This window comes from Branchiostoma belcheri, unplaced genomic scaffold (genome assembly GCF_001625305.1).
Source record: "Branchiostoma belcheri isolate BF01 breed outbred unplaced genomic scaffold, Haploidv18h27 scaffold3, whole genome shotgun sequence".
NCBI classification, from domain to species: domain Eukaryota; kingdom Metazoa; phylum Chordata; class Leptocardii; order Amphioxiformes; family Branchiostomatidae; genus Branchiostoma; species Branchiostoma belcheri.
The window spans coordinates 3492129-3520045 of NW_017803909.1; the positions used below are offsets into that span (position 1 = coordinate 3492129).

The 27917-nt window shown below is 42.6% G+C and overlaps 3 protein-coding genes across 4 annotated transcripts in view; all 3 read left to right on the forward strand.

Moving 5' to 3' along the window:
- The first annotated feature begins 1402 nt into the window (after positions 1 to 1402).
- On the forward strand, positions 1403 to 5218 carry LOC109473684 (bifunctional polynucleotide phosphatase/kinase-like). The gene is made up of 4 exons (XM_019773641.1): positions 1403 to 1826; positions 2192 to 2328; positions 2740 to 2786; positions 3160 to 5218. The coding sequence occupies exons 2-4, from the start codon at positions 2199 to 2201 to the stop codon at positions 4879 to 4881; spliced, it is 1899 nt and encodes a 632-aa protein (XP_019629200.1). The 5' UTR covers positions 1403 to 1826; positions 2192 to 2198; the 3' UTR covers positions 4882 to 5218.
- Positions 5219 to 6319: 1101 nt separating this feature from the next.
- LOC109473682 lies at positions 6320 to 9554 on the forward strand. The gene has a single exon (XM_019773639.1). It carries the CDS (start codon positions 6373 to 6375, stop codon positions 9283 to 9285), a length of 2913 nt encoding a protein of 970 aa, XP_019629198.1. The 5' UTR covers positions 6320 to 6372; the 3' UTR covers positions 9286 to 9554.
- A 2234-nt stretch (positions 9555 to 11788) lies between these two features.
- Positions 11789 to 27917, forward strand: part of LOC109473686 (cleavage and polyadenylation specificity factor subunit 5) — a 36510-nt gene continuing 20381 nt past the window's right edge. For both annotated transcript variants that reach the window (XM_019773645.1, XM_019773646.1), the window contains exons 1-3: positions 11789 to 11930; positions 12850 to 13050; positions 13524 to 13587. In XM_019773645.1, coding sequence (XP_019629204.1) covers positions 11821 to 11930; positions 12850 to 13050; positions 13524 to 13587 — 375 coding nt within the window. In that variant the 5' untranslated portion in view covers positions 11789 to 11820. The remainder of the gene's footprint in view (positions 11931 to 12849; positions 13051 to 13523; positions 13588 to 27917) is intronic.

Here is a 27917-nt window from a genome sequence, read left to right on the forward strand (position 1 = left end):
ATTGTGAGATTCTGCCATATTGCAAAACATTGAAAAAAGTATTTCTACCACTGATTGATGATATAGAAGTATTATTTTTTAGGCAGTGGAAACATTTCACCCATGGTAAAAATGCTTCTGGCTCTGTTAACACAGCACAACAATTCAAACTGGCAAATACATGACATGTCCTGACCTGCTCTGAGGTAAAACCAGTCAGGGTCGTAGGGTGCCAGTTCCTTGTGGGGAGCGGTCTTCACCAGGTCCACCCATTCAGGCAGCCTCAGTTTACCTGACCTACAGGACAACAATGGGACATTTCTGGTCAGGCACAAATTTCATCCAAGCTGTAGTATTTTAACTTCTGTCTCTCTGCACTAGAAAACTATTGCTCTCATCTGCTAGAAACTTATCTAAATGTTGTGTTGACTTATGTAGCTGTGAATGTTGAAGTAGCACTGGTAATGACTGCAGGGTATGGTTGCCAAATGAAACATGAAAGAAACCATATGCACTTTGTACAGATTTACTAACTAATTTGGAGGGTCAGTACAATTATGTTTCAACTGTCTTGACAACAAATCACATAATTTCTATATAACGCTATGCTTGTGGCCTAAAACATGTAGTCAAGAAACTCAAGATGGTATGCAGGTAAGTCTGTAGCAAATAATTTTGTACGTTGTGAAACAAAATCATTGTATACTCATCTCATCTATTTCTATTTGGTTCAGAAGGTAGAAAGTACCTATATACAGTTTACACACAATTTTTTTTCAGTGACTTACTTCTTGAGGAAGGCCGCAAAGGCCTTGACGAACTCTTGCTGGTTCACGTCTTTTACTGTCACACCACCAGGCATCTGTGAGAAAAGTATAAACATAACACGTTTTGTACAACCTATTCACACACAAAAAAAGGAACAGTAACATAAATGGCTTTGTAATCGATGGTGAAATAATCCTGGATGGGGGGGGGCAAATAGTGTGTATAGCGAAACAGATTTTTGTCATATTTGGTTCAACTCTTGAAGACAAAATAGCAGAAACAGTCGGATACCAGAAACAAGATCGTACAGTACAGACTTTTTATGCTATGAGCAGCTGTGTCCAAAATGAAGTTCCCACCACGATCGGCATCCGCCATTTTACTATGAGTATGACCATGTGCATGCAAGTCGCCAGAAAGAAGGCGAGATCAGTCACTTTTTTCAACCCCTCAGTCGTAACTGAGACACATTATATTATCTCGTTGGAATCTTGGATGCTTTTTTGTTCATTTAGGTCGAATTTTTAATGTAAGGTTTGGCTTATAACAGAAATATAGGCCATCTAAACGCGTAAAGGGAAATCTCAGACCTACCTTGAAAAATGGTGGCAAGGGAAAGAGGCCGAGAAAGGGAAAATATCCCGGATGCCACGTGAAACTTCGCGAGATTTGACTCAACAACTAACATTTCTGCAGTTTGTACAAGGGTCGCTAGCTGTCACTGCTGCGCGGTCCTTGAAATGTTGGATTGGCTTTAGACAAACAAACTATGCATTGCAACAATAAAATGCATCCTTGCGATTCTCTGAAGGGAAAAATGTGTTTATACATTAATCCTGATTAGCAAAACTGAACATGCGTGGTCAAGAAAACTGCAGAAGCAGGAATCTGCAGTACTAAACTGCTCCGTTGCGTGTCGCTTATTCAGACTGTGACCCGAACACATGTGTTCTAGCATGTCCAGGGGCCTACTCGTATCCTTCTTCTACAAGTACTTGGTTTGGAGAGCCGAATCTCGTCGTAATTCGTTGTAAAGCAGCTGAAATAGAACCAAGACCATCACCAAGTGATACAGACAGGTAAACATTGTCCCTATGAACGATAAAATCGTTTTATTGGTTTGAAATTCATAATGTGGCTGCGGGTGTGGGAGGGGGGGGGGGGGCACGAATATTTTCTGTCTTGAAACCAGCTCTTCTTGTGTGCTTCAAATGTTTTGGGAAATGTTTTGGGCATGATCATTTGTACAATGCATAGTAACTTCCAGAAATCGAGATCATATATTCAGTATGCTTCAAGTTATTGTATCCAACTTCCCCCAATCATATAAACACCAACTGGGTGCATAAATTTCATAGGAAAATTCTATTCCATAGATTGAATAAGATTAAGGAAATTACTTCATAACTGTTTGGGCAACACTGATGATGTTGTATGATTACAGAAGTGAGATGGACCAGTGTGTGCTTGTGTCAGCTGACAACAGCCACGCCCCCATCCCCCTGTCACATGACCAGCCTGTGGTCCTGGGGCGGGGTCCACTAAGCAGAATAGCTGACAAGAAATGCTCCAGACAGCAAGGTACATCTACATCCTCCATATTAAAACTCTTCTCAAGAATTTATATTTATCTCGTAGCCATGTTTTCGTAGGGTTCTTACTCTGCATTTGTCCGCTGTGTGTAGTATTGTAACTAGTGGCAATTGACCCCGGCCACCACCTTGTGAACCCAATGCACCGACCGCTCGGCCAAAAGGTCCGGACCTGTCAGTTTGTAGAACCTGAAACCCCAATTTTACAGCTGATTGGATCAGACCTTATTTCAAGAATCAGATGCTTACTCTTAGACATCTTCAGTGACACTCGTAATTTGAAATATTAGATATTTATTAGCAAAAGACCTCTGTATGTTTTCACATTGTACACCTACTTTTTGAGAGTATGATTCTATTAATACAGCTAACCTAAATGTTCTTATCTTGTTATTTCCAGTTGAACTGACAGTGGACCTTGAGAAGAAAAGTGTGACACTGAAACAGGTTTGTTTGCCATTCAGTATTACTAGTATATTGTTGTGTATACTCCATGAACTACCGGTATGCATCTCATGTAAGATTATTCACCTTTGAATAAGATGATTTAGGACAAAAGTGGTGAATTTGGGGCCCCCTCTATTATGTAGTTATATACTGTAATCTTGGATACCATCTCTTCTATGATGTAGGACTAACAGGTGTCCTATCTAATGTTGTGCTCCAAGAACTAAATAGTTAGGCAAAAGTCTGTGATCTTGGCTAGAGACATAATTTGTTCTGTGAAAGAAATACATGTACATGTAGAGTGAAGTCTTTCATATAGTATGTAATTGTGAAATTATGACATTGTTTGTATGTTTGTTTATTTGTTCCACAGTTGGGTGCCAATCCCTGCAGTGTTGGAGGAAAAGAGCTCAACACAAATGAAACCGTCACCCTTAACCATGGGCAAGACTTCTGTATGCTGTTCGACATGTTTCCTCAGCGTGTAGAATTTTCTTCATACACAGACACCAAGAAGCCCCAAAATAAGCCAAAAGAGGCTAAGACTAAAAAACAAGACACTGATAGTTCTTCATCAAGTAAAAACATCCTGCACTTTTTCCAGAAGAAACAAGGGGTCAAAAGACCACCCAGTCCTGAGGGAAACCCTTTACCTGTAAAGAAATTAAAGCCTGGAAAAAAGTTGGCTGCCATGTCAGACAGTGAGGGATCAGACAATGACAATGACAGCAGGCAGGGGAGGGGGGTTGACTTGGGCAAATCACCAGCGAAGGAGAAGCTAAAAGACATGTCAGACAGTGAAGAGTCCGACTCAGAACACAGGAGGGATATCCAAGAGAGACTGAAACGTTTGGGACAGATGTACGAGGCACAGTCTCCAGAAAAAGGAGCAGCAAAACCAGAGAACACGGGAGGGAAAGTTAGACCTGGGGGATCAGCCATGTCGGGTACACCAACCACTGATGCATGCTGGGAAGAGTTCGATGAACTGCTAGTCTATACCAGCAAGGGGGTACAGGGTTGTAGTAAGGTCGCCAGTTTTGACATTGATGGAACGATTATCGTGACCAAATCTGGGAAGGTGTTTGCACAAGACACCTTTGACTGGAAAATTGCCTTCTCAGAAGTTCCTGGGAAGCTGAAGAAGTTGAGTTCTGAAGGATACAAGGTTGTCTTCTTCACCAATCAGATGGGCATCCAGAGGGGGAAGATCAATGAGAAGGACTACAGGAGGAAGGTGGAAGACATAGTGGCCAAGCTTGGCGTTGCAGTTCAAGTGTATGTTGCTAGGGGGAGTGGGAAGTACAGGAAGCCTGTAACGGGCATGTGGGACCATCTAGTGGAGAGAGGAAACGATGGTGTACCTGTGGACAAGGATGCCAGCTTCTACATCGGGGATGCAGCAGGAAGACTGGTGAACTGGGCCCCGGGGAGGAAGAAGGACTTTGCCTGTAGCGACCGTCTGTTTGCGATAAACATCGGACTCACCTTCCACACTCCCGAGGAATATTTCCTCGGCTACAGGAAGGCCACGTTCAAGCTACCCGACTTTGACCCAAGAAAGCTGGATGCAGATGGTCCTCTGTACGCTCAACCCACTCTTTTGTCCTCGGCACCTGAGGTTATAGTGATGGTGGGATGTCCCGCTTCGGGAAAAACGTTCTTCGTCAAACAGAACCTGGTTTCGCAGGGGTACGTCCACGTGAACAGAGACATGCTGGGTACGTGGCAGAAGTGCGTGGCGGCGTGCAGCCAGGCGCTGGCCGGCGGGAAGGGCGTGGTGGTCGACAACACCAACCCTGACGTGGAGTCCAGGAAGCGGTACGTGGACTGTGCGCGCCAGGCGAAGGTGCCGTGCCGCTGTTTCGTGATGGACAGCTCGCTGGACTTGTGCCGCCATAACAACCGGTTCCGCGACATGACCTACACGGGTGCGGGGCACGTGAAGGTGGCGGATCCCGTCATATTCTCATTTCGGAAGAAATACGTGGAACCTCAGCTGTCCGAAGGGTTTGACGAGATCATAAAGGTGAACTTTTTGCCAAAGTTTGAAGACAAGAAGCTTGAGGCCATGTACAGGCAATTTTCAGGTTAGGTCTGAAGAAGATTACAAATTAAAAAGCAAAGTAAAAAAGCAAAGCATTTTCTTCTTAGTTTAAATAGCACATATTTCACAACTAGTTGATACTAGTAGTGCCAAATGAAAAGATCTATTCCTATTTCTTTTTATGAATGTTCTTTACTGGGTTACTAGTATTTCATTCAAATAGTTGTAGTCAAGTCCTTTTTAGTTAAGAAAAATGAACACCAAACCATGTCACCAATGATACAAGGTAACAGAAATTATACAAAACCCATGCTTATTCATGTGAATCAACTACATGTATCTTAATGTAATTGTTTATTTCAGGCTTGACGGCCCAAATTGACAAACATATCTAATAGATGTACATGTATTACTAAATACTGCATACCTACAAAAGAATATAATGTAATATACTAAGTTAAGGCCCAATTAATGAAACAGCCATAAAGTTTCCAGTTTATTTCTGACCACATTGCAATAAAATGCCACCAGTAATACCATGGAGGTAAAAAAATCAAAGTAAAATAACTGATACAAAATAAAAACATCAATCAATGTTGCTAACACAAATGTTTAAATAAGTAGGTTCAGGTACAAATAGGAAGGTTCTGTGCAACCAAAGAGGCTAGAAAGATGTAATTATAACTGTACCAGGTCGTTTCTGAACACATTAAAGCAAGACATGCAGAAATGTAGGCCTGTATGACTGTTGTGATTCTTGAGTAAAGAGACCCTTTTTACACAACCAAGTCTTTTTTGTTGTGATTCTTCTAACTTAGCCTAGCTCCAGGCGTGTTTGAGGCTCACTCTCTTGTCTGAGGTTTATAAAAAAAGGAGAATCAGTGCTTCAGATTGCACAGAAAGATGCATCCAAGATCTTTACACTGCTGTGTAATTATTGCCTTGTCACAGAAGAGGTAGTTAGCAGCAATATGGAGCCAGCAGTAACTATGGAGGATGGCAACCTGTCTACAGACGAGATGTCCCAAATGGGAGTTTCCTCTAATGGCTAGTTCCTCTTTAATCAGGTGACTGTCGTAACCCCAGGAAAAAATGGACATGTTCACGGAACTATATATTCACAGTGGCGACAGGTACAGGAAAAAGAAAATCCAGGAATTATTTGTTAACTGTAATGATAAGTTCACGGTACAGAAGTGACAGTGAAAACGGTGAATACATAACAGTACAGTGAAAAAATCAGGAATCACAGTAGTATCCCACTATGAGTTTCGGTTAATCTCCAATCAGATTCTGTGGGGCAAGGGGAGTCTATATTGGTCTCTTGTAGTTAGTTGCAGTAGGCCAGTGGATACAGGCGGCAAATATAGGAATATAGTCTCCCCTTGGCCCTTGCCCCACAGAATCTGTTTGGAGATTGTTTTGAACAATGCACACGGTAACTTAATCATGCGCAACTCCCCGCGTCACAAGGTGAAACAGAAACTTGACGCCTTGGGCAATTCTAGTTTCAAAACTAGGGCGAGGTGTACTTAAACCATGGCTGCGGATCGTACGGACCTGTGCCGCCTGTCCTACATTTGTGGAGTCCTCGCTGTCTGTTTCGCGGGATTTTGTTGGTGTCAAGAAGTGAAGACCGTGTCCGTCTTCGAAAATGCCGACGTCGGGACAGCAGTTGTCAACATTCCTCTGCTTTTCAGCATTACAGTACGCGTGCCCACAGAAAATTTAAAAGCGGAACTTCCGTGTTCTGTTTTAGACGGAGACCGGTATGGTCGCTTCGCCGTGAACGAAAACTGTACCCTTGTTGTCAACAATCCCTTGGATTACTCGGTACAGTCGGAGTATGTTCTCAAAGTCCTTATCTCAGGACGAGTCCACCGAGAGGTGAAGGTAAGGCTACAAGTCCATGACGTCGTGGGCTATCCCCCGGTCTACAACATCACCTGTGAGACACCTACAGTAAAACAGAATGGAGAGAGAGGAACATTTTTATTTCAGGCGGGTTTGCAAGTAGAGGGTGTAACGAGCGACGGAGACGTTCTTTCAGCTAAAGTAAGATTTCCTAAACCGAATTGGGATCCTGGGGATCCCTTGCCTTCAGATCACCCACAGCTCATCGTGAATACGGACAACGGGGACTGCACGGTCGATCTGTTTTGGGCTGTCTATCAAGCAATCGACGAAGCAATTGTTGATAAGCTCTGGTTGACAAAGGTACATTCTATAACATGTTTCAGTGGGCCTGCCTCCGATCGGAATAGCTCAGTCTTCATGATAAATTTAATTGATAAGGAAGCAAACTATGATCCTCGGCTGAGTTACGTAAGAGAGAACGTCCCTGACAGCTGGATGGAAAGTGATTTTCAAAAGTATATTGTCTATTCTTCTCTGACAACAATGTCAGGAGACCAGCGACGTTTCGTGTGTCAGCTACCAGAAACAATGCCCTCCATCAAAATTAGACAGTCTTTAATGACAGTTGACATTGTTGCCATCAACTACGTGTGGGCAGAGATCAAACCAGTCGGCTGTCCGAGAGGAAGATACGGCTGGGCATGTCAGAACATCTGTATATGCAGGAACGGGGCATATTGCCATGCCTTCAATGGAGCCTGCAAGTGTCAGCAGGGGTGGACAGGTGTGGCCTGTGACATTCCCAAAGATACCGTCTCCGTTGTAGCGACACCTAGCGATCCTCGCGATTTGTACATCTCCGGAAACGTGACACTGCGCTGTGAAGTGTACGATGTAGATGTTGTGACAACGTCGTGGATATTTCCAGATGGGTCTGCAAAAACAACGACAGGTGCCGACGGCACTGAAATCACGATCTCCGACATAAAGACAACGGATAATGGACCCTACATCTGTCAGGTTAACGACTCACGTGGGGACGTTTTCAAGACAGACGTTGTGCTGAACGTGGACAGTTGTCCCCCTGACAGAACAGGCCAGCACTGCGAGGACGTCTGCGGCTGCCGACACGGCGCCAGTTGTGACCGGTGGGCTGGCTGTGTGTGCCCCGCTGGATGGACGGGACGCAGGTGTCAGACCGCTTGTCCGCAGGGCACGTACGGGTACGGCTGTAGGGAGACGTGCGAGTGTGAAAACGGCGCGTGTCTGCCTAGCGACGGCGTGTGTAACTGCACAGAGGGCTGGTTCGGACAGGACTGTAGCAAGCCCTGTTTACCTGGACGTTACGGGTGGAGCTGCCATCAAATCTGCACCTGCAAAAACAACGCCACCTGTCATCACGTGGATGGCACCTGCAAATGCACCCCGCCCTGGACAGGACCTACGTGTAAGGTTTTGGAGGGGAATCAGAGTAATGACCCACCGCTCACATATTTTATATATGTGGTCCTCATCTTTGTAGTTACGTTTTGCCTTATATTACTAGCTGTGCTGTACAGGAAAAGGCGGGTAACTTGTCGCGCAGTCGACGACAAACGAGAAACGAGGCTTCTCCTTGAGCTCGAGTTGCAGCGCCTGGAGGAAGACGTGACAGAGTCCTTGCAGCCAGGATGGCTGAAGCGATGGGAAAGGAAACCCAACTGCCTTTCCCCTGGCATCATGATCGGAATGGGGATGTTTGGATACGTCCGGAGGTCCCAGTTGCGCACGCCTGAGGGGGAAGTCACCGTCGCGGCCAAGTCCGTCCGGACTGAGGACGCGCAGTGCTACCGCGACTTCTGCCGAGAGACCGCCATACTGGTAACCGTACATGAAGATAAGGATCACAAAGCGTCCGAATCAAATATCATCCAACTGCTCGGGCTCATCACCCAGTCTCCAGAAAAGTTTATCCTTTTGGAGTTTGCTCCAGGTGGAGACCTTTTAAACCTGCTACTTAGTCACGAGTACCAAGCTTTCAAGGAATGCGCTCAACTGGTGACAGTCGTAATAAGACTTCTTCGGTATGCGGAACACGTATCGTGCGCCTTGAAGGAGCTCCAACGTTTACGTATCGCCCATCGAGATGTAGCGGCGCGTAATGTCCTCATCACGCGGGGTGACGTCGCCAAGCTGGCGGACTTCGGGTCAGCCCGGGATGTCTACACCACTACTCAGTACGTGCCCGCCGACGCACAGAGCAACGTGCCCGTTCCGCTGAAGTGGATGGCGCTGGAGTCCTTAGAGTCCCGCAAGTACACCTGTCAGAGCGACGTGTGGTCGTTCGGCGTGTTTCTGTGGGAGATAGCCACGCTCGGAGACGAGCCGCACTACGACGGACGCCTACATCTGACCTGTCCCGAGTTGGTAGTGCTTCTCCGACAGGGCGTTAGGCTGGACATCCCACGAGAATGTCCGACTGACCTGTACGGAATAATGACGTCATGTTGGGCGGCTGACCCATCTGCAAGACCCAGTCCCGAGACACTTATCGAACGTATTGATAAAGTACGGATGGACAGTTGTCTACTTGTTGAGTTTGAGACGTCAGTTTAGTATAGATATATTCACCATCTTTCCTGTAAACGAGTTTGAGAGATCAATTTAGTAGTCATGTATCATAAACGGTTTCTCTTGTTTCTTATTATGTATCATACTTATCATACTAGACATGTACTGAGGCGTGCAGTAACATTACGTTAAAATACAATATTAATACATTAAGCGGGTGTTGCGCCATGTGTATGTATGTTTTTCGATGCATATTATAATATTTTGCGGAGGTACGAAATATGCTTTGACTGTATCAGCAACTTTTTTGACAAGGTGGGGATGTATAGAAATAGTCTGTGTAAATTCGTCACATTGTACGTGTCTGCTTGTTGTAACGTTAACGTTACCTGGTTGAACTAATAAAAATAAAGATAAAAATGTTTTGCACATCGATTATTATATGGCGTTTTGGCGGAAAAGGAACCGTTAGCTTTAAGCCCGATCAAAAGTCAGTCTACAAAACCTGATTATCATTAGTCCTTGCTAGAGAGAAGGTTGTCTCCCTCTAACCAAGGATTTTAAGCTCCTTGCTCTCACCTGTACATGTATCACCTCCTACCTTCATTGTGCAATAGTAAATCGCCTCACGTCTAATCGACCGACTAGACGGCGATAGTTTGTAAATGAGTCACACGGACTACGATCAAGACCACCTTTTTTCTTCCCGTAAATCAAACATGAGTCGATATTACCCAGTTTCCAATAACGTTAACAGGTAGGGCCAGTTTTTGAGGTAGCCTGGGTAGCAGACCCACATCACTCTACTGGGCTCAAAGTTATTTTGTGTGCAGGATAACTTTGAGCCTAGTGTGCTGTGGGTCTAGCACCCAGGCTATTTTTGAGGCATCCTTGACGCGAGAGAATCGTAGTCTCAGTACTAGCCTCTACAAGGCTTCGGGAGGCGGCTGGAAAGGGTAGAAATCGGCCAAATAGAGAGAAAGCATGCCAAGGGAGTTTGGTCCGTGGGAGAACAGTTCGCCGCTCCCAAACTCCCTTGGCATGCTATCTCTCTATTTGGCAGATTTCTACTGCAAAAAGCACCCATGGGAAACAGAAGAAAATATTATATTTGATATGATTTATGTAATAATCATCAAAAAATGCAATTTTCTTCCGTTTCCCATGGGTGCTTTTTGGTGTATTTGGGGTTTTCTGATGCACAAGATGTATAATATCACCAATCAACAGAGTTTGTAGAAAAGCACTTTAGTTTGGTGAAGTTTGAGCACCATTTTTGAAGCAAATGTTTGCATAAATGTTTATGACACAATGGAAGAAGTTGTACATAAGTTACAAAAGTCAGATAGCCTCATACACTACTTGAGTCCTTTGATGATTCAAAGAACCAACAAGAGTTCCACGATCTCATACCTTCGCCAAATGATGTTAACCCTTGCGGGGGACGAATCATACAATCTTAATCATTGATTTTGTAAATAAGAGCCTCATTTGCATGGATTATATCAGTTGATCATATTCACCATCCAATGACAGCCTTATCATAACAAAAAGGCTATTATAGCACTTCCTCATAAATTATGCAAATGAGGTCATGATTTGAATAAATTATGTTTATTGATGTTCACCTTCACTTTACTTCCAAATGTGGTAAGTATGAAATTCGGGGTGCAGCAGTTACAACTATGGAATTATAAGAATTTGCCATTAATTATGCAAATTAGGTCCTCATTTACATAATCTATATCCTCAGATGTTTTTCTTGTTCTCAAGTGGATGTCACAAGTGTTTCATAGTTCTATTACCGAACAAAGCAGATTTATAGAATTTCCTCATTAATTATGCAAATTAAGTCCTCATTTGCATAATTGTCATTTGATTATATATATATGTCAAGCATCACTTCAACTACCTACATACCAAAAATCACGACAATACGTCAATCGGTTCTTGAGTTATCGTCCTTCAAATTTTTTTCAACAAATGCTCCTGCAGTTCCAGAACAAGGCGCTAGGGGACCCAAACTTATGTCACTTCTTCCCTATCCAAGAGCTATCTACCAATCAAAATTCGTGACCCTAGCATGTACAGAACATGAGATATCAAAACCGGAAGTTCGACTGCAGTACCTAGGAAAGCCGCCAGGGGTCCCAAAATCTAATCATTTCTATGTCTCATGGAGACCTACCCACCTACTAAGTTTCATTCCAATCCATCCACTGCTTCTCGAGTTATCTTGCTAAACCACACACACACAAACACACACACACACACACACACACACACACACAAACGCTACTGAAAACATAACCTTCTTGGCGAAGGTAAAAATTACTGGTCTAATTGTTGCCATTGCTGCACTTTTAAAGGAAAAATGACAAGACTATATACCTGGTGCTGACAGTCAGCCATCTGGGACACGTGTTGTGGAATGTGTATTGCAAAGGACGATGGGATAGTATCATTTCCCCACCTGGCCGCCTCCCGAAGCCTGGTAGAGGCTACTAAGACTTTACAAGTTTCGCGCCAAAAATGGTGACCTCCGACCTTCGCGACGCATGCGTCACACGTCCACCCAAGATGTCTGTCGTTCAGCGCACTCCAGCGGCGGGATGGCCGAGAAACACCTCCCAGTACGGCGGGCAGTACGGCTCCACCCGCTCCCTCACCCTGGACAGGACCATCAACCTGTAGGTTCAACACACACCAAATATCAGCTCACGGGGCGGCGTGGTTTGGGAGCAGGAGGGGTGGCTTGGGTTGGGGGGATGGGACACACATGGATGTAGCAAAATTATTTGTTTCAGGTCTCATCATCAGAAAACCTTTGTGTCCAAGAAAAGTGTTCTAGTGGAACTGTGAAGATCTGTGTAGAACTGTGTAATAGGTAGTGTGATAGTGTAGATTTTTAAAAATTTTTTCAATGTTTTATCTCGAGCTAGGCATGAGAATGCATAGTGTTTGTTGTGTGCCCCCCTCCCCACAGATGGTTTATAACAATGAATTTCAAATTATGTGTCACGGGATATTATGATACATACATGTACTGTAAAAACCGAAAGGGGCGAGCATGTCACAACTGGGAATCGAACCCGAGTTGTCCGCTTGGCGGTCACCAACGCTAACCATTACACTAAAAGGTCGCACGACCATTTAGCATGGTCAGTTAGCACTGTTACACTACTCCCCCTTTTCTCTCAAGATATTTGGTATGCATTCTTACAATGGGTAGTGTAGTACATTATGTTACACCTGTACATATCCACGATACAAACAAAATGTTTATCAGTCAGTACAAAACGTTTGAAGCATCTGGTGGTGACACTTGTTGTTGTAACTGATCTAATTTGCATAATTTATTTTAATGAGGTAAAAATTATGCAACCAAACACTTAACACTTTTACAGATCACTTTTTACAGATCATAATACTCCTGTACTTGCAAAAAAGATGTGTCATTGTGTGTGAGTTTTCAATTTAGGCATGATAATAAACTTCTCCCTTCTTGCCATGCCTTCAAGGTAACGTTACATGTATTGGTAATGATTTAGTTATTGTATCAGGAAAAAACCCTTTGTACATGTATATGCCATGGCGTATCTTGAGCAGGTATCCCCTCACAAACTACACATTCGGCACCAAGGAGCCCCTGTATGAGAAGGACAGCTCGGTTCAGGCACGGTTCCAGCGGATGAGGGAAGAGTTTGACAAGATCGGGATGCGGCGGTCGGTGGAGGGGGTTCTACTGGTGCACGAACACGGCCTGCCGCATGTCCTGTTGTTACAGCTGGGGACCACTTTCTTCAAACTGTGAGTATCAAGCATTGGTTGAATATCTGCGGTGGTTGGAGAAGGCAATATGACAGAGTTTTCCAGTCCTGTGCAAAAGACAAAATTATCCTTGATACATTTTAATCATGATCATGCCTTGATCAGCATCTTTAGTCAGTAATCAGACAGTATTCCTATAAATCCCTCCCCATAATACACACTCATGGTTTTATTAAAATGACTTGCATACAAAGGCTCTGGAGACTACTTGAAAAAAGTATCATACAATTGAAACATTTATTTGTGACTTTTATTATAAAATCAGAATTCCCAGCATTTGCCACCTTGGATACTACGTAGTACGTACTAGTAGTATCTAGTCAGAAATGCCACCTTGCAATCACATGCCAAAGTGCAGCTGCAACATTCACTTATCCGTTGCTTGCATACAGGTAACTGGTATCTTTTTTTTTTTTTAATCCTCTGTGTTTTCTTGTTCTGTTACCCCATAGACCTGGAGGGGAGCTGAATGTGGGGGAGGATGAAGTGGATGGGCTGAAGAGACTGATGAATGAGGTAAAGATAGAGTATTCCTATATCCTTTTGTCAACTGTGTTATATCCCAAACAGTTAACCATGTTATATCCCAAACACTGCATGCAATCCACCAATTCATACTACAAAGGGCGCGTACGTGTACTAGTAATAGTATGTTATTGTATTTTTGACAATTATTTATTGTTGCTGTTTTTTTGAAACCATATTAATTAGTACAATTCAAGCTTTGTTTTCTCATCATTTTGTATAGTCTTAAGTCTGAATTATTCTTACCCCATAGACTGACTAACTAGTATGTTGTCCTTGGTTATAGAGGGTTCTGGTAATGGGAAATCAGGCACAGAACATGTTTCAAGTTTTCTGACTCATACATATTTGTATTGCCTGCCACAACCCTGAGTTGACTGTGTGGAATCACTGGAAAATAAACCGTGCAGTTCTAGAGCAAAGTGACAGAGGACTCTCTTGGCCATCTGAAAACAATGGAAAACCTTGAAACAAGATTGAAGATTCAAATACATGTAATTAGAAATGCAGAAAAACATTTGATAGGTATTAATCACATTTCATTTTATTACACATTGAAAATCCCGTTTGTCCATTGTCTACTTTGTGAGGCCTTAAGAATCCTAATACAGATAAGAGCAGCAAATTTCTATACTGTAGACAGTAGCACAATTTGAAGACAAATGAGAAAATCGACTTTATGGAGAATCATTTCCATGCAAACCGTTCTTAGCAGTCTCTGCCAGTTCATGTCATAGCAGTTTATAACCTGAGCTTATCACAGTTTGGATCATGGTAGATAAAGTTCCCAGTGACGGTGAGGAATCTTTCAGAACCAAGAGCCCTCTGTCTTGTCACGCCAGTACTTCAAGGTTACATGAGTAGGCAGAGCTCAATAGAACTAAGTAGTTGTACTAGCCTGTTGCTACTATAAGGGTAAAGCTGCTACATGTATAATATACATGCACATGGTCTGTCATGTAGTTGATAGACTGTGAAACAAAGATTGACTGATGTAGAAATATTAATTTTCCACATATTCATGCCATTGTGTATAGGTATTGTTGAAGGAGTTGATGTTGAAAGTTCATGTAATTTTTCCTTACTTGACATTTTAGATTGTACTACAAATACCTTGAATTCCATCACTGATAATTATTTTCTTGTTTTTATTTCCTAAACAATACAAAGAATTGAATGTAATTAAGCTGCCAAGCACTAATTAGCAGAATTGTGGAAAAAAACGCAACATATAATTGCAATATTATGAGTACCTTTTAAAATTTTCCAAGCTTTTAGAATATAGTTATAGAAGATGTATCATGTTCTTAATAGAGACATTTGGGGTAGGACAAAGAATTCTAACATGAGGTGCTATGTTCAACCTTTAAAACAGTGGGTAACAGAAGGGGCTGTAGTGATTTGTTTTCCCTCCATGACTCAGGCCAGGACAGGTCATGCATAATGCCAACCTTGTTTTATATGATCACTTGTGATATAGTTTTTAGGGACCCCGGGCAGCAAATGATAAATACACTCAGTTGAACGTGTCAGAAGAGTAATTTCATCCACAATAGACCTCATGAAATTTTCAACATGGTCATTTCTCTACCTCTAGTCTGTGTTATCGAGAGTTATTGGTGGTATTAGGACAGGAGGAAAGGTAACAAGTAGAATATGAGTTTATCTGATGTATCTATTTTGTGTAAGTCGTAGAAGTTCATTTTTCACTGTCTGTGTTATTCGGTTTGGGACAGAAAATCTCTTTTTGTAGAACGAGGTAATTTATGCCATTATGTAGTTTTCACCTTTTTATTCATAGTAACAAAAGCTTGTATTGCTTGATAATGTAGGATAATTGACATTTTTATGAAATGCATGAAGGCTGAAAAAAATTGCCTCAATCAAATGCTGATAATGTGGCATTGTGAACCTTCCTCCAGCCCATGCATAATGTACAAGTGATGGATAATATGCTGGAGACCGGGCTTCTATTCTGGGGTTGTCTTTGTCGGGGTGTGAAGGTGGAGAATTACCCGGCAGCAGATTTATACCGCAGCTATTCTTCTCAATATGGGCAAACTCCCCCGCTCCCTCTCACCTCAAGATTGGGAGTCATTTGCAAGAGATGGGTGCTGGCATCTTGCATTTACCGGGATATCCGTAAATAGAGATGAGTAAATAGACTCCCACGACCATGAAAATTGCTTGTTAAAGCGGTTGAGCAGCAATGAATATGATGTGGTGGTTGTGATGCGGGAGTGCCTGACCCCCCTTTTGGCGGCGACCTCTGTTCTCCTGTTAAGCCAAGCATGTGATTTGATTTGGTGCCGAAACAGACGTCTCATCGCCGTCCCGTGATGGGACGGGGAGCGCCGCCCATAAGTTACGCCGCGGGCAGACTTGTCAGGACTATTGCCATTTCACCCCTGGATGGTGTATTTATGATGGGCTCTGTCCTGCTGTCATCTTGAAGGCACCCAGTTAGGAGAGGGCTGCGCCAGTGCACTGCTGATTACAGTGCTCATTTCATGGGTCCTTCATACCAGGTGTTGCTGCCATCACTCAAACCCTGCCCCCCACCCCACCTCCATCAGCTCTTATGGCCACCTCCAACTCCTAGTAGTAAACATGCGGCACTTCTTCTGTCAAGCTTCTAGCACCAAACATACAACAAACTCACGAAATATGTTCTCACTACTTTTTACGAGGTTGTTTTCCCTTCGCTGGTGGCAAAACTTCCTAAAGGTGAACCTTGCTGCCTTTTTAATTACCACAGACTTGTTCAATCTGAGCCGATGTCTATTTCTGCATCTTGTGTGAATGAGAAGATGTCATGGACCGTATGGAAGCAGCCTGGGAAGGGGATTAAACCACTAATTAGAGTCCACAGTGCAATCTTCCCTCTGTGTTTGAACCGTCAAGGAGGGAAAATTGCACAGGTTGTTCCTGATTACTTGGGTGTCAGGACTCATTTGGAGAGTTTATTACAGCTTGAGTGCTGTAGATTGACTTCTAAAGAGTTATGCAAGTTTTCCTTAATAAACTCACCTGTACTTACAGATAGAGGTAAAACGGTAGACTTGACCACAAGTGATCACAGCCTTCAACTGTTAGCCCAAAATTTATAGAAAAGTTAGATATCTTAGTTCCAACTCAACATCTTTGTATATTTTGTATGTTGAAAATGTTTTTCGATACTTTGTTTTTATGGCCTTTGACCCAGAAGATGCACTCGTATACTATCGACCAATAATTACCATATTGAATATCAATGTTCCTCAGTAAAAGCAGTAGTGTTGTGTGTTCTATGATGATAAGTTGATCAGCGTAGACACAAATTCATACATTGCAGAAAAGGCATGTCAACAGCGATACATGTAGGTGACTTTCAAGTGTCTACAATCAATGATGTTCCAGCAGCTTCAGACACATTTGAAAAAGGTTGGATCTTGATTTGCAATTTGCATATCCTGTGTTTACATTAGAAAAACAGTTTTGAAGCCAAGCAATCTATTAACCTTTCTCTGTTGTATCTCTTTCCTCTCACTTCCCCACTCTTTGATTCTTCCCAGCCAGGGTTACAAATCCAATTCTCCTCATGCCAGGTTCATTCATAAGTAAAGAGAGGAGTGTGGAGTGGGGTTACTATCCTGATAATGTGTTCCCATGATCGATGTCCGTTATTACCCCAGTTCCATGCTCTGAAGCCGCGGCACAGGATGAGTACAGTGGCCACAAGGACACTGACACCGGGTCTGCGCGAATCCCGCCTTCGTTAATCACCGCGCGGGAAACGACACAGTGCTGTTGTTTTCTAACCCTTGCGTGGTCCTGCCGGCGGGAATGTTGCGGAGAGTGACAGGTTTGTGGCGTGATGTATCGGACTTGGTGGTAGCCAAAGTCACGGATTCATTTCTTCGCAATCCCAAGTTCATTAATAAGTAACATTGCGAGACGGAATTCAAGGCGATGACATTTCAAGGTAGATCGATTCCACACCATGGAGCTCCCATTCTGTGCCAATATCCCCGTACCTCCATTCCCGCCACCGCTCTTTTCCACATTTGACATCTATCACAGCGGACACTTTTGGAGCTTCCACATTTGGCTGCCGTCTCGCGAGGCCCAAACTTGTTTGCTTGTGGAATAAATCACCCCGGACTCATCACCGGTAGGAGAAAATTGAGGTTTCCTAACTTTCTATGCATGAGCAGATGGAATTGCCCCAAATTACTCGCTTGTGTTCCTACGAGTGCAATTTGAGCACCGGGGGTTGTGTCATTCATCAGCCAGCATCACCTGCAAACACCCCATCCCATTACCTCCTAAACACCTTTGTTTTGTCAGGTCGACAGACCAAGGAAGGGGCCAGATGGAAAGGTACACGTAGTCGGCCTGTGGTTCTCTTTTTCCTGAGGTCAGGAAAACTTCTAGCGAAAGTTGTAACCGATTATTTATAGATGTTTTTCACACTGCTCATCTTTGGTAATCATGTGTGTTTATCACCCCTATTAAAGTAACTGCCGACCTTCGAGTCTTAATGTTTATATTTTTGCTGTATCGTAGGCCCAGTAAAAAAAACTGTCCTGGCAGTCTCAATAATCTCAGTAAATAAAGTAAGTATGACATTTTAATTTGCCAGTGATACAGATATCATGTCTACTAAAGCATTGCTCAGTAAAGTTTGATGGCGTCGTACCAATTTGCAGTTTGTAGACCTGTACAGTGTAGTTTTACACATGGAAAAGTAAAACTAGCAGGGGGCATCGTTAAAGGTTTTAGCCGTCACCTTGGCCAGTCGTACGACCTTGTACTGTTGTTGGCGTCGGCACACCCCACATTTTCCCTTCCACACTTCACTGAGTAATAAAAGGTGTCCAGAAAGTTTGGTGGCGGTTCAGACAAAGGTCCTGAATGCTGGCGATATGGTGCATTTAGTGGTCACTACAGGGGGTGGACCATTACAGGCCAAGTTATAATAGGCCGGCCGGGTTTTTTTCCCTGGGCATCATGGGACCTGGCCGGGGTGCTAACTAGCCATCTGACCCCTACTGCCCGAGAGCCCGGAGCCACCAGCTGTTCTCTCATTCACTACAATAACCAAGTCAATCGTCTTTATGGACCCATAAATGCTGGCATTAACTTTACCACGGTGTAGCACAGGAGCACCCCAAGTGGTGGTCATGTAGAGATCTTCCTCAGGATGTGAAATGTAGAGAAACAAAAAGAGTTGTGATGGCAGGTGGCCGGATATTCATACATTCTGGCCCAAACTGCTGGCCACATCGCTGTATTCATGTAGGCTCTAGATGGGACTCTGCAGGGAAGGATTTACACATGATGGGTCTAGTTTGGTTATGTTTTATGGCACCTCTGCTCCAGAATTCCCAGCTGTCTCCTCAGAGCTGGGCTGTTTGATTGTATCTGATAAACACCCCTGGCCACCTGGGTTTCTCAGGATATAGGTGCGGTAAGTAAAAGGCAGATCTGACCCTGATGCCCTGTGCTGCTCTAATAAAATGCCTCGGCCAGGAAGTACATAATCATGTATTTCACTCCTCTTCTGCCTTTTTGCTTAAAAACGACACAAGGTATTTGCAACCAACATACATTTGTAATAAGTTTGGATTCTAAAAAAATGAACAGCGAATTTTCTGTCTTTCATCCAATTACAGTGTTTGCCACACCTATATGGTTGTCCAGCTGAGCCCAGCTTGCCATCCAATGTAGTAGGAAATTTGTTTTGAATGTCAGCAAGCAAATTTAAAGAGATTGAGATAGCCCAAATCTAATGTCGAAATGAAGCATGCTGAGTTAATGACAAGGAATTAAAACTCGGGTAATGGCGGGCCCCCACTCTCGCCACCCCCACGGATTTAGTTGTCTGCCAAGCTCATTAATGCAACAAGTGAGGCAACTTCCTCCCGCTGGGCGGGCTGGCATAACGTTGATGTTGAGGCTGTGTGTTGGTACGGACGCAGCTCGCGGGGAGTCCGATGTGTTAACACAGTTAATGTTCCACTTGAAGGAGCATGGTCGTGTCGGGTCTCCCCCAGGCCTCACACTCGCACCTGATCCTGATGTGCTGGTTAGAGCCAGCACAAACTTTAGCTAATTTATTGACAACATACTTTCCAAGTGGTAAGGAACTAGGCAGGTGTAAGTTGCAAGATTCTATCTTGTGGACACTCAATGTATATTGAAACATAATCTTAAGGTCTGAAGTTGAATGTATCAATTCTATTTTATCGTTTTTTTTTTCATTTTTCAAGACAAAAAATGTGTCATTGTTAATCATCAGTCACCAAAAGAAAAGTGTTGTTTTCTATACAAACAGTTTCTTATTTGTAAGTAATTGGTTTTGTAGGTGGGTCGCAACCCGTTTGGAAATGTTAGTTGAATAAGTTTATAGTTGTTTTGACACAATTGCAAGAGATTTGCTTGGTACTTCATCTTAAGTTTTACCAGATTTAGCCCGCTGATTCCTTTATATCAATAGAAAGTTACATGCAGTTTGGATTCTTTGTCCTGCTTAAGAGCAGAAAACAGACCTCATGTATATAGCATAGTGCAGTATCAGTAGGGGTCCAGGCCTTTAACATGGTAATGGCAGAGTCCCTGTTGGTAGTAGATGGTGCCTTTGTGCTGTCTAAAGATGACATCAGCACCTGGTGTCCACCCAGGGGAGAGTTAACCTTGGTGTCGCCTTATGGTAGAACTGCTACAGACACACTGGAACAGATTTTTACATGTGTCTGGATAGTGCTGTGTACCTAAACCCACATTTAGGTTCAGGTCCGGATTCAAGTCCAGAGGTTTAGGTTCAGTTCAGACCTAAACCCATGGCATATACACAATTGCATGTTGGCAACCTTGCTATGTTGTTTGGGCAAAACTTTTGCCACGTAAAATGCAGGCTGACACTTGGCGATGCCCGAGGGCAATGTTTTCTTCATTTTGCAGCACAGATTTTGCAACCTATGGAAGGTTTTAGATGGTTTGTAAAGAAAAGGGGTATGTGACATGTTTATTTTGTGTGATAAGTCCGGAATCGGTTCTTGACTTTAAGGTTTTTTTCGACTTGAACCTAAACATTTTTACAAGTCCGGAATCGGTCCAGCAAATCGGTACACAGCACTTTGTCTCGACGTAGCCAGCCCTCTTTTCAAGTTATGCCCACACAGCTTCATGATATATCTGTATCATTCTGTAACTTTATCACAAAGTTTGGCCACGACTGTAACTTGTCATAGACTGGCAGAAAAGGTAAAGTTCACCCAGTACAATTGAAAAAGAAAGTGATTGTATTCTTAATGAGTTTTAGATGATGAATGATGGGGTTGCCCTGAAAACCTACCACCTTGTACTTTTGTCTTAAAGTTTAACAATGGCCAAAACTATATCTACATAACTGTAAGATTTAGTTGTCGTCACAGCTCATGAATCAGATTCATTTTATTACACAGAAATTTGGGGGACATGTTGCTACTTTTTACGACTTTTCAAATATATATGTATTGCATTATAGTTCCCCAAGGTAACGTACCCTTCTGTTCAATGGCTGGTTCATATTGCTATCAGTTTTTGGTATTGGAAAGGAAGTCTATTTTAGATTTTGTTGCAAAATTGACTTTGATCGAGAAGTTGGCTATGTTTGAATCTGTGACTCACTAGTGCTTGAGTGGTTATTCTTATTTCTACCGAAAAAATTCTGTTTGTTTTATGCATGTACAGCAAGTTTATTGTCTGAGGTGTCTGTATATGCTAATTCTTGTCCAAATATTCTACATATGAAAGAACGGCTGATTAAACAGTCATGGTACAATGTTATGGTGTGTTTTGTCACGGTCTGCGGGGTGTCCCGGCTCTAACACGCTTAATGTTCCACATGGAGGGACCTAAACCCAGGTCCTCCCCTGAGGAAAAAGCCACACCTGATCCACCACCAGAGGTTCAGCACCCAGGTCAGGGCCAGGCAAGTCCTGATTGACCATGTCCACAAGATCTAGCCTCTGTAGCAGGCTTATAGAACTGGGGGTTTGGTGGTCTTCGGCTATTTTCTGATTAGCCCAGTTCTAAAACGGGGGTAATTCAACCAGGCCGGCTACATGTATGTTGTCTATATGCAATCAGAAAATAGCACATAAAAGCTCCCAAAGACCCCCAAAACCCCCAGTTTTTGGCATGCTATGAAGGCTACACAAGATCAGCAACTTTGTCAACCTCCAGCACTCTATCTGTAGCACTGCAAGTTTGATACAGTATGACAGCCATAAAACTCAATAGGTTAGCCATAAGTTTAAATGGGTGAAATTGAACCACCCAGTATAAAGTTGTAAAAGTGTTACTAGTACCTTTATAATTTTGTAAAGTTGTGCTTTAGCTCATTGTCAAATTTTATACAGAATCTATAGGCAGACACTGAAATAGATGACAGGTTTTTAATCACACTGTTGCAGGCAGTTGGTCAAAGTTTGAAGTGCAAAATTATGATTTTTTATTAGGTTGAATACAACTTGCAGAACAATGAAGAAAGATTTTGAATGAAGTTATCTTAGAAGCAATACATTTAATAGGTCAGATATGTCTGAAACAATATTCTAGGTCTTAAAAAGTAATACATGTATTATGAATTTAGCTGATGCTGCATTTCTGTATTAGACATTTTAATGATACTGTGATAGCGGAAATGCTTTGATAACACTCAAGTTGCAGATAGACTTGTGTAGTGTGAGAAAAAAAAGTCCAAAAGTTTTGCCAGAATTTGTAAACAGACTTTTTCCCAACAAGATGACAATCACCACAATTACAAACCACAGGAAGCCTGGTGCCAAGTGGTGGTTGACCTTTGCCCACCCACTACCCAGTGGCATTAACAGGACCCATTTCCACACACATATCCACATGGGATCCCTGGGGCAGTATGCCACTAAGTGTTACGCTGTACACACTGTATCACACAACACAGACAAATCTTGTACCTCTGTCACCAAAGGTTGACCTCTCAATTCTGAAACCTTGATTGTTGCTACGAAATCCTCCCTATCTGCCTTAACACCATAATGGAGGGTCAGTCGCCTGCCCTTAGCTGCAAAAATCCTGTCCAGTTCTTGTGGCGGACTCTAATGTCCATTAACGCTGGGTGCTGTGCTGTATTCCTCGTGTGCCCGTATGTAAATGAGTACCCAGCGTGTGGCGCAAAATGGAGCTGCTCAATGGTTTTATTAAACTCATAACAACCCGTGTTGTCGTAAAGATAAACTCAGATAAAGATTTCTATCAGTACAGACTGATGTTCAATTGCTCTCCGAGGACGTGGTATTTCAGAGAAAATGTGTAAAAGGAGGATACTTTGCCTCACAAGATTATTCATTCTGACAGGAGAATTTATGGCATTTTGAGACGGTAGCATACTTCATATTCAGTACATAAGCCCCAGCTACCAAAAACGTAAAGCTTACTTAGTACTTAAAGCTATGTTCATTTAGAACTGCTGAACAAGATTCAAGGAATGTTCTGACGTATTCTTCTTGATTTACTTCAAATAAAAACAAGGTATAAGGTGATTTGATGGCTACGGTAACAAGTTTCTGGGTGCAAACTTTATTGGCAAGACGCATTACACAACATTATAGCTTTGGCTGCTTCGCTACAGATTTATTACTGAGATAGGGTTTTATCTTTGACACTTAAAGCTCCCATGGCAGAAGGGTAAATGGGCAACCCAGGACACTGGACATTGCTTGTGGAAGATAGCCAAGCTATAGAATACATTTGTATATCTGTTACAGGCAGTGATGGCCATTTTGTTACAGATAAAGCACCAGGAATAGCTTAATGCACTTCTGTTGTATAGATGAACCGGTAATCTGGCTAAATGAGCTTTTTATCTTCACAGTTTCTGTCACTTGAAGTGTCAAATATGTAGAACATTTGGGTGCTACAGGAAAAAGAGCAAGTATTCGGGTAGATATAAGTACTTTTGGATGATGAATATTCTAACCTACAAAAATTTTGTCATTTCCCTAGATAATTTCCTCCTTTTGAAGCCAGTAGCAAACAGTAAATATTGTCTTTGCTTTTTCTGCATTGTCTTGGAATTTACTGTAATGCTTTTAACGTTTCAAGACACAATTTTAGCCAAGGAATCTCAATGAAAAAACTGACAGCTGTCTTAGAATTCTCTCAAAATACTAAAAGCAGGACCATCTCACAGCCAAAGCTACCTGTACATAAGACCCCTTCTCACCATTTTGGTGTGCCTCTCTACAGACTAATTGTATGGCCAGCGCTTTAACCATTGACCTCTTCTCAGGCAAGATGAATGTTTCAGTGTCCGTGTTATCACCTAAGTACAGTCTCTTGCCATTGCACTTCTGCAGCAGGAAGCATTAGTTTAACATGTCAGACAAAGCACCTTGTAGGAATTTACCATCTATTTGGAGACAGTGTAACAGGTACAGACAGAAGAGCTGTCAAGTTTGTATTGGCTCAGTGCTGTGCACACCTCAGAGCGATTTATCTCCACCCAAAATAATGTATGCAGGGGGCATTACGGAGCCAGCACTGAGTCAATGTCAGTCGGCGCCATCCATTTCAGACAGACCTTCCCATATCAGGTGTGCCGAGATGTGGATTTGGGCCACGGCTGCCGTTTTTCACGGGCGCGTTTGCGCCTGCAGGCCTGCGGCACCACGGACCCCAGCTGCCGATTTGGACACCCCCATCCATTTTGCCTTCCAACAGGCCCAAGTGAACAAGACGGTTAAATGTCTGCAGCCTTTCATCTGCTTGCCTTTGCGCCAACTGGGGCTATTTGACTTTGGTAGTGCTTTATTGTTGTTCCCCCGACAGAGAGGTAGTTATGCTGTAATGTTAACTGTGGTCGTAAAGGTCGTCCTATCCTTTGTCTCTGGGGACTTTAGAAGCAGTAATCATCTCACGTGGGACCCTCATTATATCCCATTAACGGCAAGATAAACTCTCCCATAGAAAAGGAGGAAGCTACAAATTAGTCAGGATGTGTTTCTTATACTTCTGAATAATTATTTCTGTAGCCCCACTTGTGTCTGTCCACATCTGGGCTGGAGTGAATAATGTTCACCCCAAACACAGGTGACTGGGTTACAGTGGGTACATTATGAATCTGTTTGGAGGAATACTGTATTGCATCAAAATCTTTGCTATAGCATTATTGCAAGGAATTTAATCTTAATTGGAAATTAATACAAGACTTAAATACGTACACTCGTGTAGGGTTTGTGGCCCCAGTAGTAGAAATGGTAGTGGCTGGCTGACTCAAGAAGATACATATATTATAACATTGCTAGACCATGAAAATTGGTGGTTTAGTTTTCTGGTCATGCTGTCTGTCTGACACCCTAGGGGTTCCCCCATATTGTAACATCTGGCATTGTTGGAGAAGTCCAAACTCATAACAAATACAGGGCATTGTTGTAGAGCTGGAAGTGGACAATGTTGACATTGTGGTGAAAGTGGTTTTGATTTACATGTACATGGAGAAAATTGAAAAAATAACAGCAGGAAGATGTGTGAAATCACGACAATATGATAACAATACGAAAAAGGAAATTATTGTGTTTCCTATATTGGTTATTATTCTTTTAGTTTTACAGAATCTTTGTGAAATATAACATCATGCGTCATACTTTTACATTTGAAACCCAAGGCAACGGAAAACTTTTAAAAGTACCGAAGAAGTTCTGAAAGCATTTTCTCTCGCTGTCTTGAATGCATTTGCTGATGTGGGTTGGAATTGATTCGCCATACTGACATGTTCTTTTTAGATATGTCATCAAATGGTTTTACCTCAAACCTGCCGAAAATATACCCCAGCCTCATGTGGTAGACAAGCTCAAGTTTAGTTCCGTTGCGAGACATTGTATCTGTCACTTCAAATAATGTCTGCCCTTTAGGATGACGCACCCAACTTCAGGGCTATTTCTGTTTATGGGGAATTTTTCAAAGATATTCCACCTACAAACACATGACATGGGTATATAGCTGTAGAATTGATTCTGTGAGGTGACAGGTTTATATGCTCATGAATTCACATGGACACAGTCTCTCTCCCCCAAGACCCAATTCCAGTGTACATGTGACTTACAAGGCAGGCCTTAGGCTTGTGTAGAATCCAAATTCAGCAACTGTTTGAAGATATTGCTCAAGCCATGCCAACCCAGGCTCTCTTCTCTTTGCATAAGTTGTTTCAGATAGAGCCTCCGGGTTATGTTGTATTAGAGAAAGGACACGTACATGTACATGTATATCAGCCACATCATCATTTCTTTTCCCTTGAAGAAGAAAGGCCTTCTGCAAGATTTTAATGATTGATAGAAGTTCTCTTCACCCTATCTGTGAACTCTGTAGGGTAATGATGCATGTTTTGTCTGTAGAATCTGACAATCCTATTTGGGTTTCTTCCTCTGGCAAACAATAGATCAAAATCAACCTTCTTCTGTTGATGCCTCCCTGCAGAATGCACACAGAGGATGGAATGGATTTCTTTTCCCCCTTCGATGATGTCTTTGTCATATGAATTATTTATTGGGTTTGGCAGTTAGTTAGGCATATACTCACACATGTATCTAGGTAAAAGACATTAACGTTCACTTAGTTTTGTAATTCCCCACCTACATTTGTATATGGGTTTTTTTTACTCTACTGAATACAGTTTAGTTCTTACATTTTACAGACTGTCTGCTTGAGGTCTGATTGAACGCACAAGGCACCAAAGACTGTGCAACAAGTCGTATACATTATTTAATGTATAACTCATGCCTTTCCTGACAGAGTACAGGGGAAGTTTGGATCTTTTGGGGCACAGTTGTATTCCTACTAGTAATGTCTTTATCTATCAACGTGCCCGTATGTAGAAATGGCATATGAAAAGAAAACCCCCGTAGCCACAGGTAACATGTCAGCAATGATTAAGAGGCTCCTTGCAGCAGGTCTGGAATTAAAACAGGAGAGGAGTGTGTTTTCTCCCTGATTACAGTCAGATCTGGGATTACCCACGGTTATCTTGCCCTACTCTGCAGCCTGGGACCAAAAACCCTCAGCAGCGCTCCCTTTTGCTTTACCTGCATGCCTCTAGACAGATCTTTCCCAGTGTTGAAACCCTTACTGTTTTATTTACCAATCTGTCAGTGCTGATTCCAGTCAGCTGTATGTAACGGATTAGATAAGGGAGAAAGATATGTCAGGATTGGGAAAAGACGTCAGCAAAAGGCCCCAGGGTTTTCTTGTGCCCAACATCTGTAGTCGTGTGTCTGAGCGCCCTCGGCGGTGCTTACGGTTTGTTCATCAAGCTTGATACCGAAATTTGTCATGTTTGTTACTGCATTAATGCAAACGGCAGGTTGGGGAATTTATGGGGGTGGAATATGACAAGTCTAAGTAGGCCAACTCTTGCCTTCAGGTGAAACCATGCTACATCAGTAACCTGTAGGTAACAGACTCCTTTCTGCTAATCTTTAACCTTCAACATGCAAAGGCTGTCTTCAAGTAGCAAATTTGTATTGCATACTGTACATATCAGTAGTGAAAGGGTTAAGATGTTTGCACAAAGTGCCTTAGTTCGTGTATAGCACACATGTTGCATTTAGCTGCAATTGTTCACTGGCAGAAGTTGAAATTCAGCACTGGTAACATAACGTGAAATATTCCCTGCACTCGTGAGATCAATGCTTGATTGCAAGTGCATGGAAATTTGTGATTGAAGCTGTTTTAATGACACTTGCCAATACTCTCCATCAGAACTTCAATTTCATGTTTCAGTTGAAATGCTGTCTGAATCATTGAAGTTTAATGCGCAAATTGTTCATGTAATGAGTCTCCAGCCTCAGCAGCAATCACAAGAGTGATATGGAGCTACGACTTCTCTGCCCATTTCTTTTTTCCATCATCCAAGTGTTGTGAAAACTATTGTTACAGCATCAGTCTTCCAAGGGCCAACTTGTATCTTGCATTTATCTCCCACAGATATATGCAGTTGACATTTTCTTTCAACAAGATATGGAAATATATTACCAGGGCCGAAGCCCACGTTTTCTTTGGCCTTAGGCTGGCTAGATTCACTGAAGAAGAGATAGCATTTTCACAACCAATGTTGTCAGGGCGGCCGTTTGTTTTGTCCAAGAAGAGGAATCTAACCTATCAACTCCTCCCACACTAGATTTCATTCCATGATATTAGATCCACCTGTCATCAATGACAAGTAATTTTTCTTTTTATGAGCTCCAACGTTCATAAATCAGTGACAGGCAATGTTAGATCTTGTCCCTGACAATGTGGTATTTGGAAACAATACTTATCAT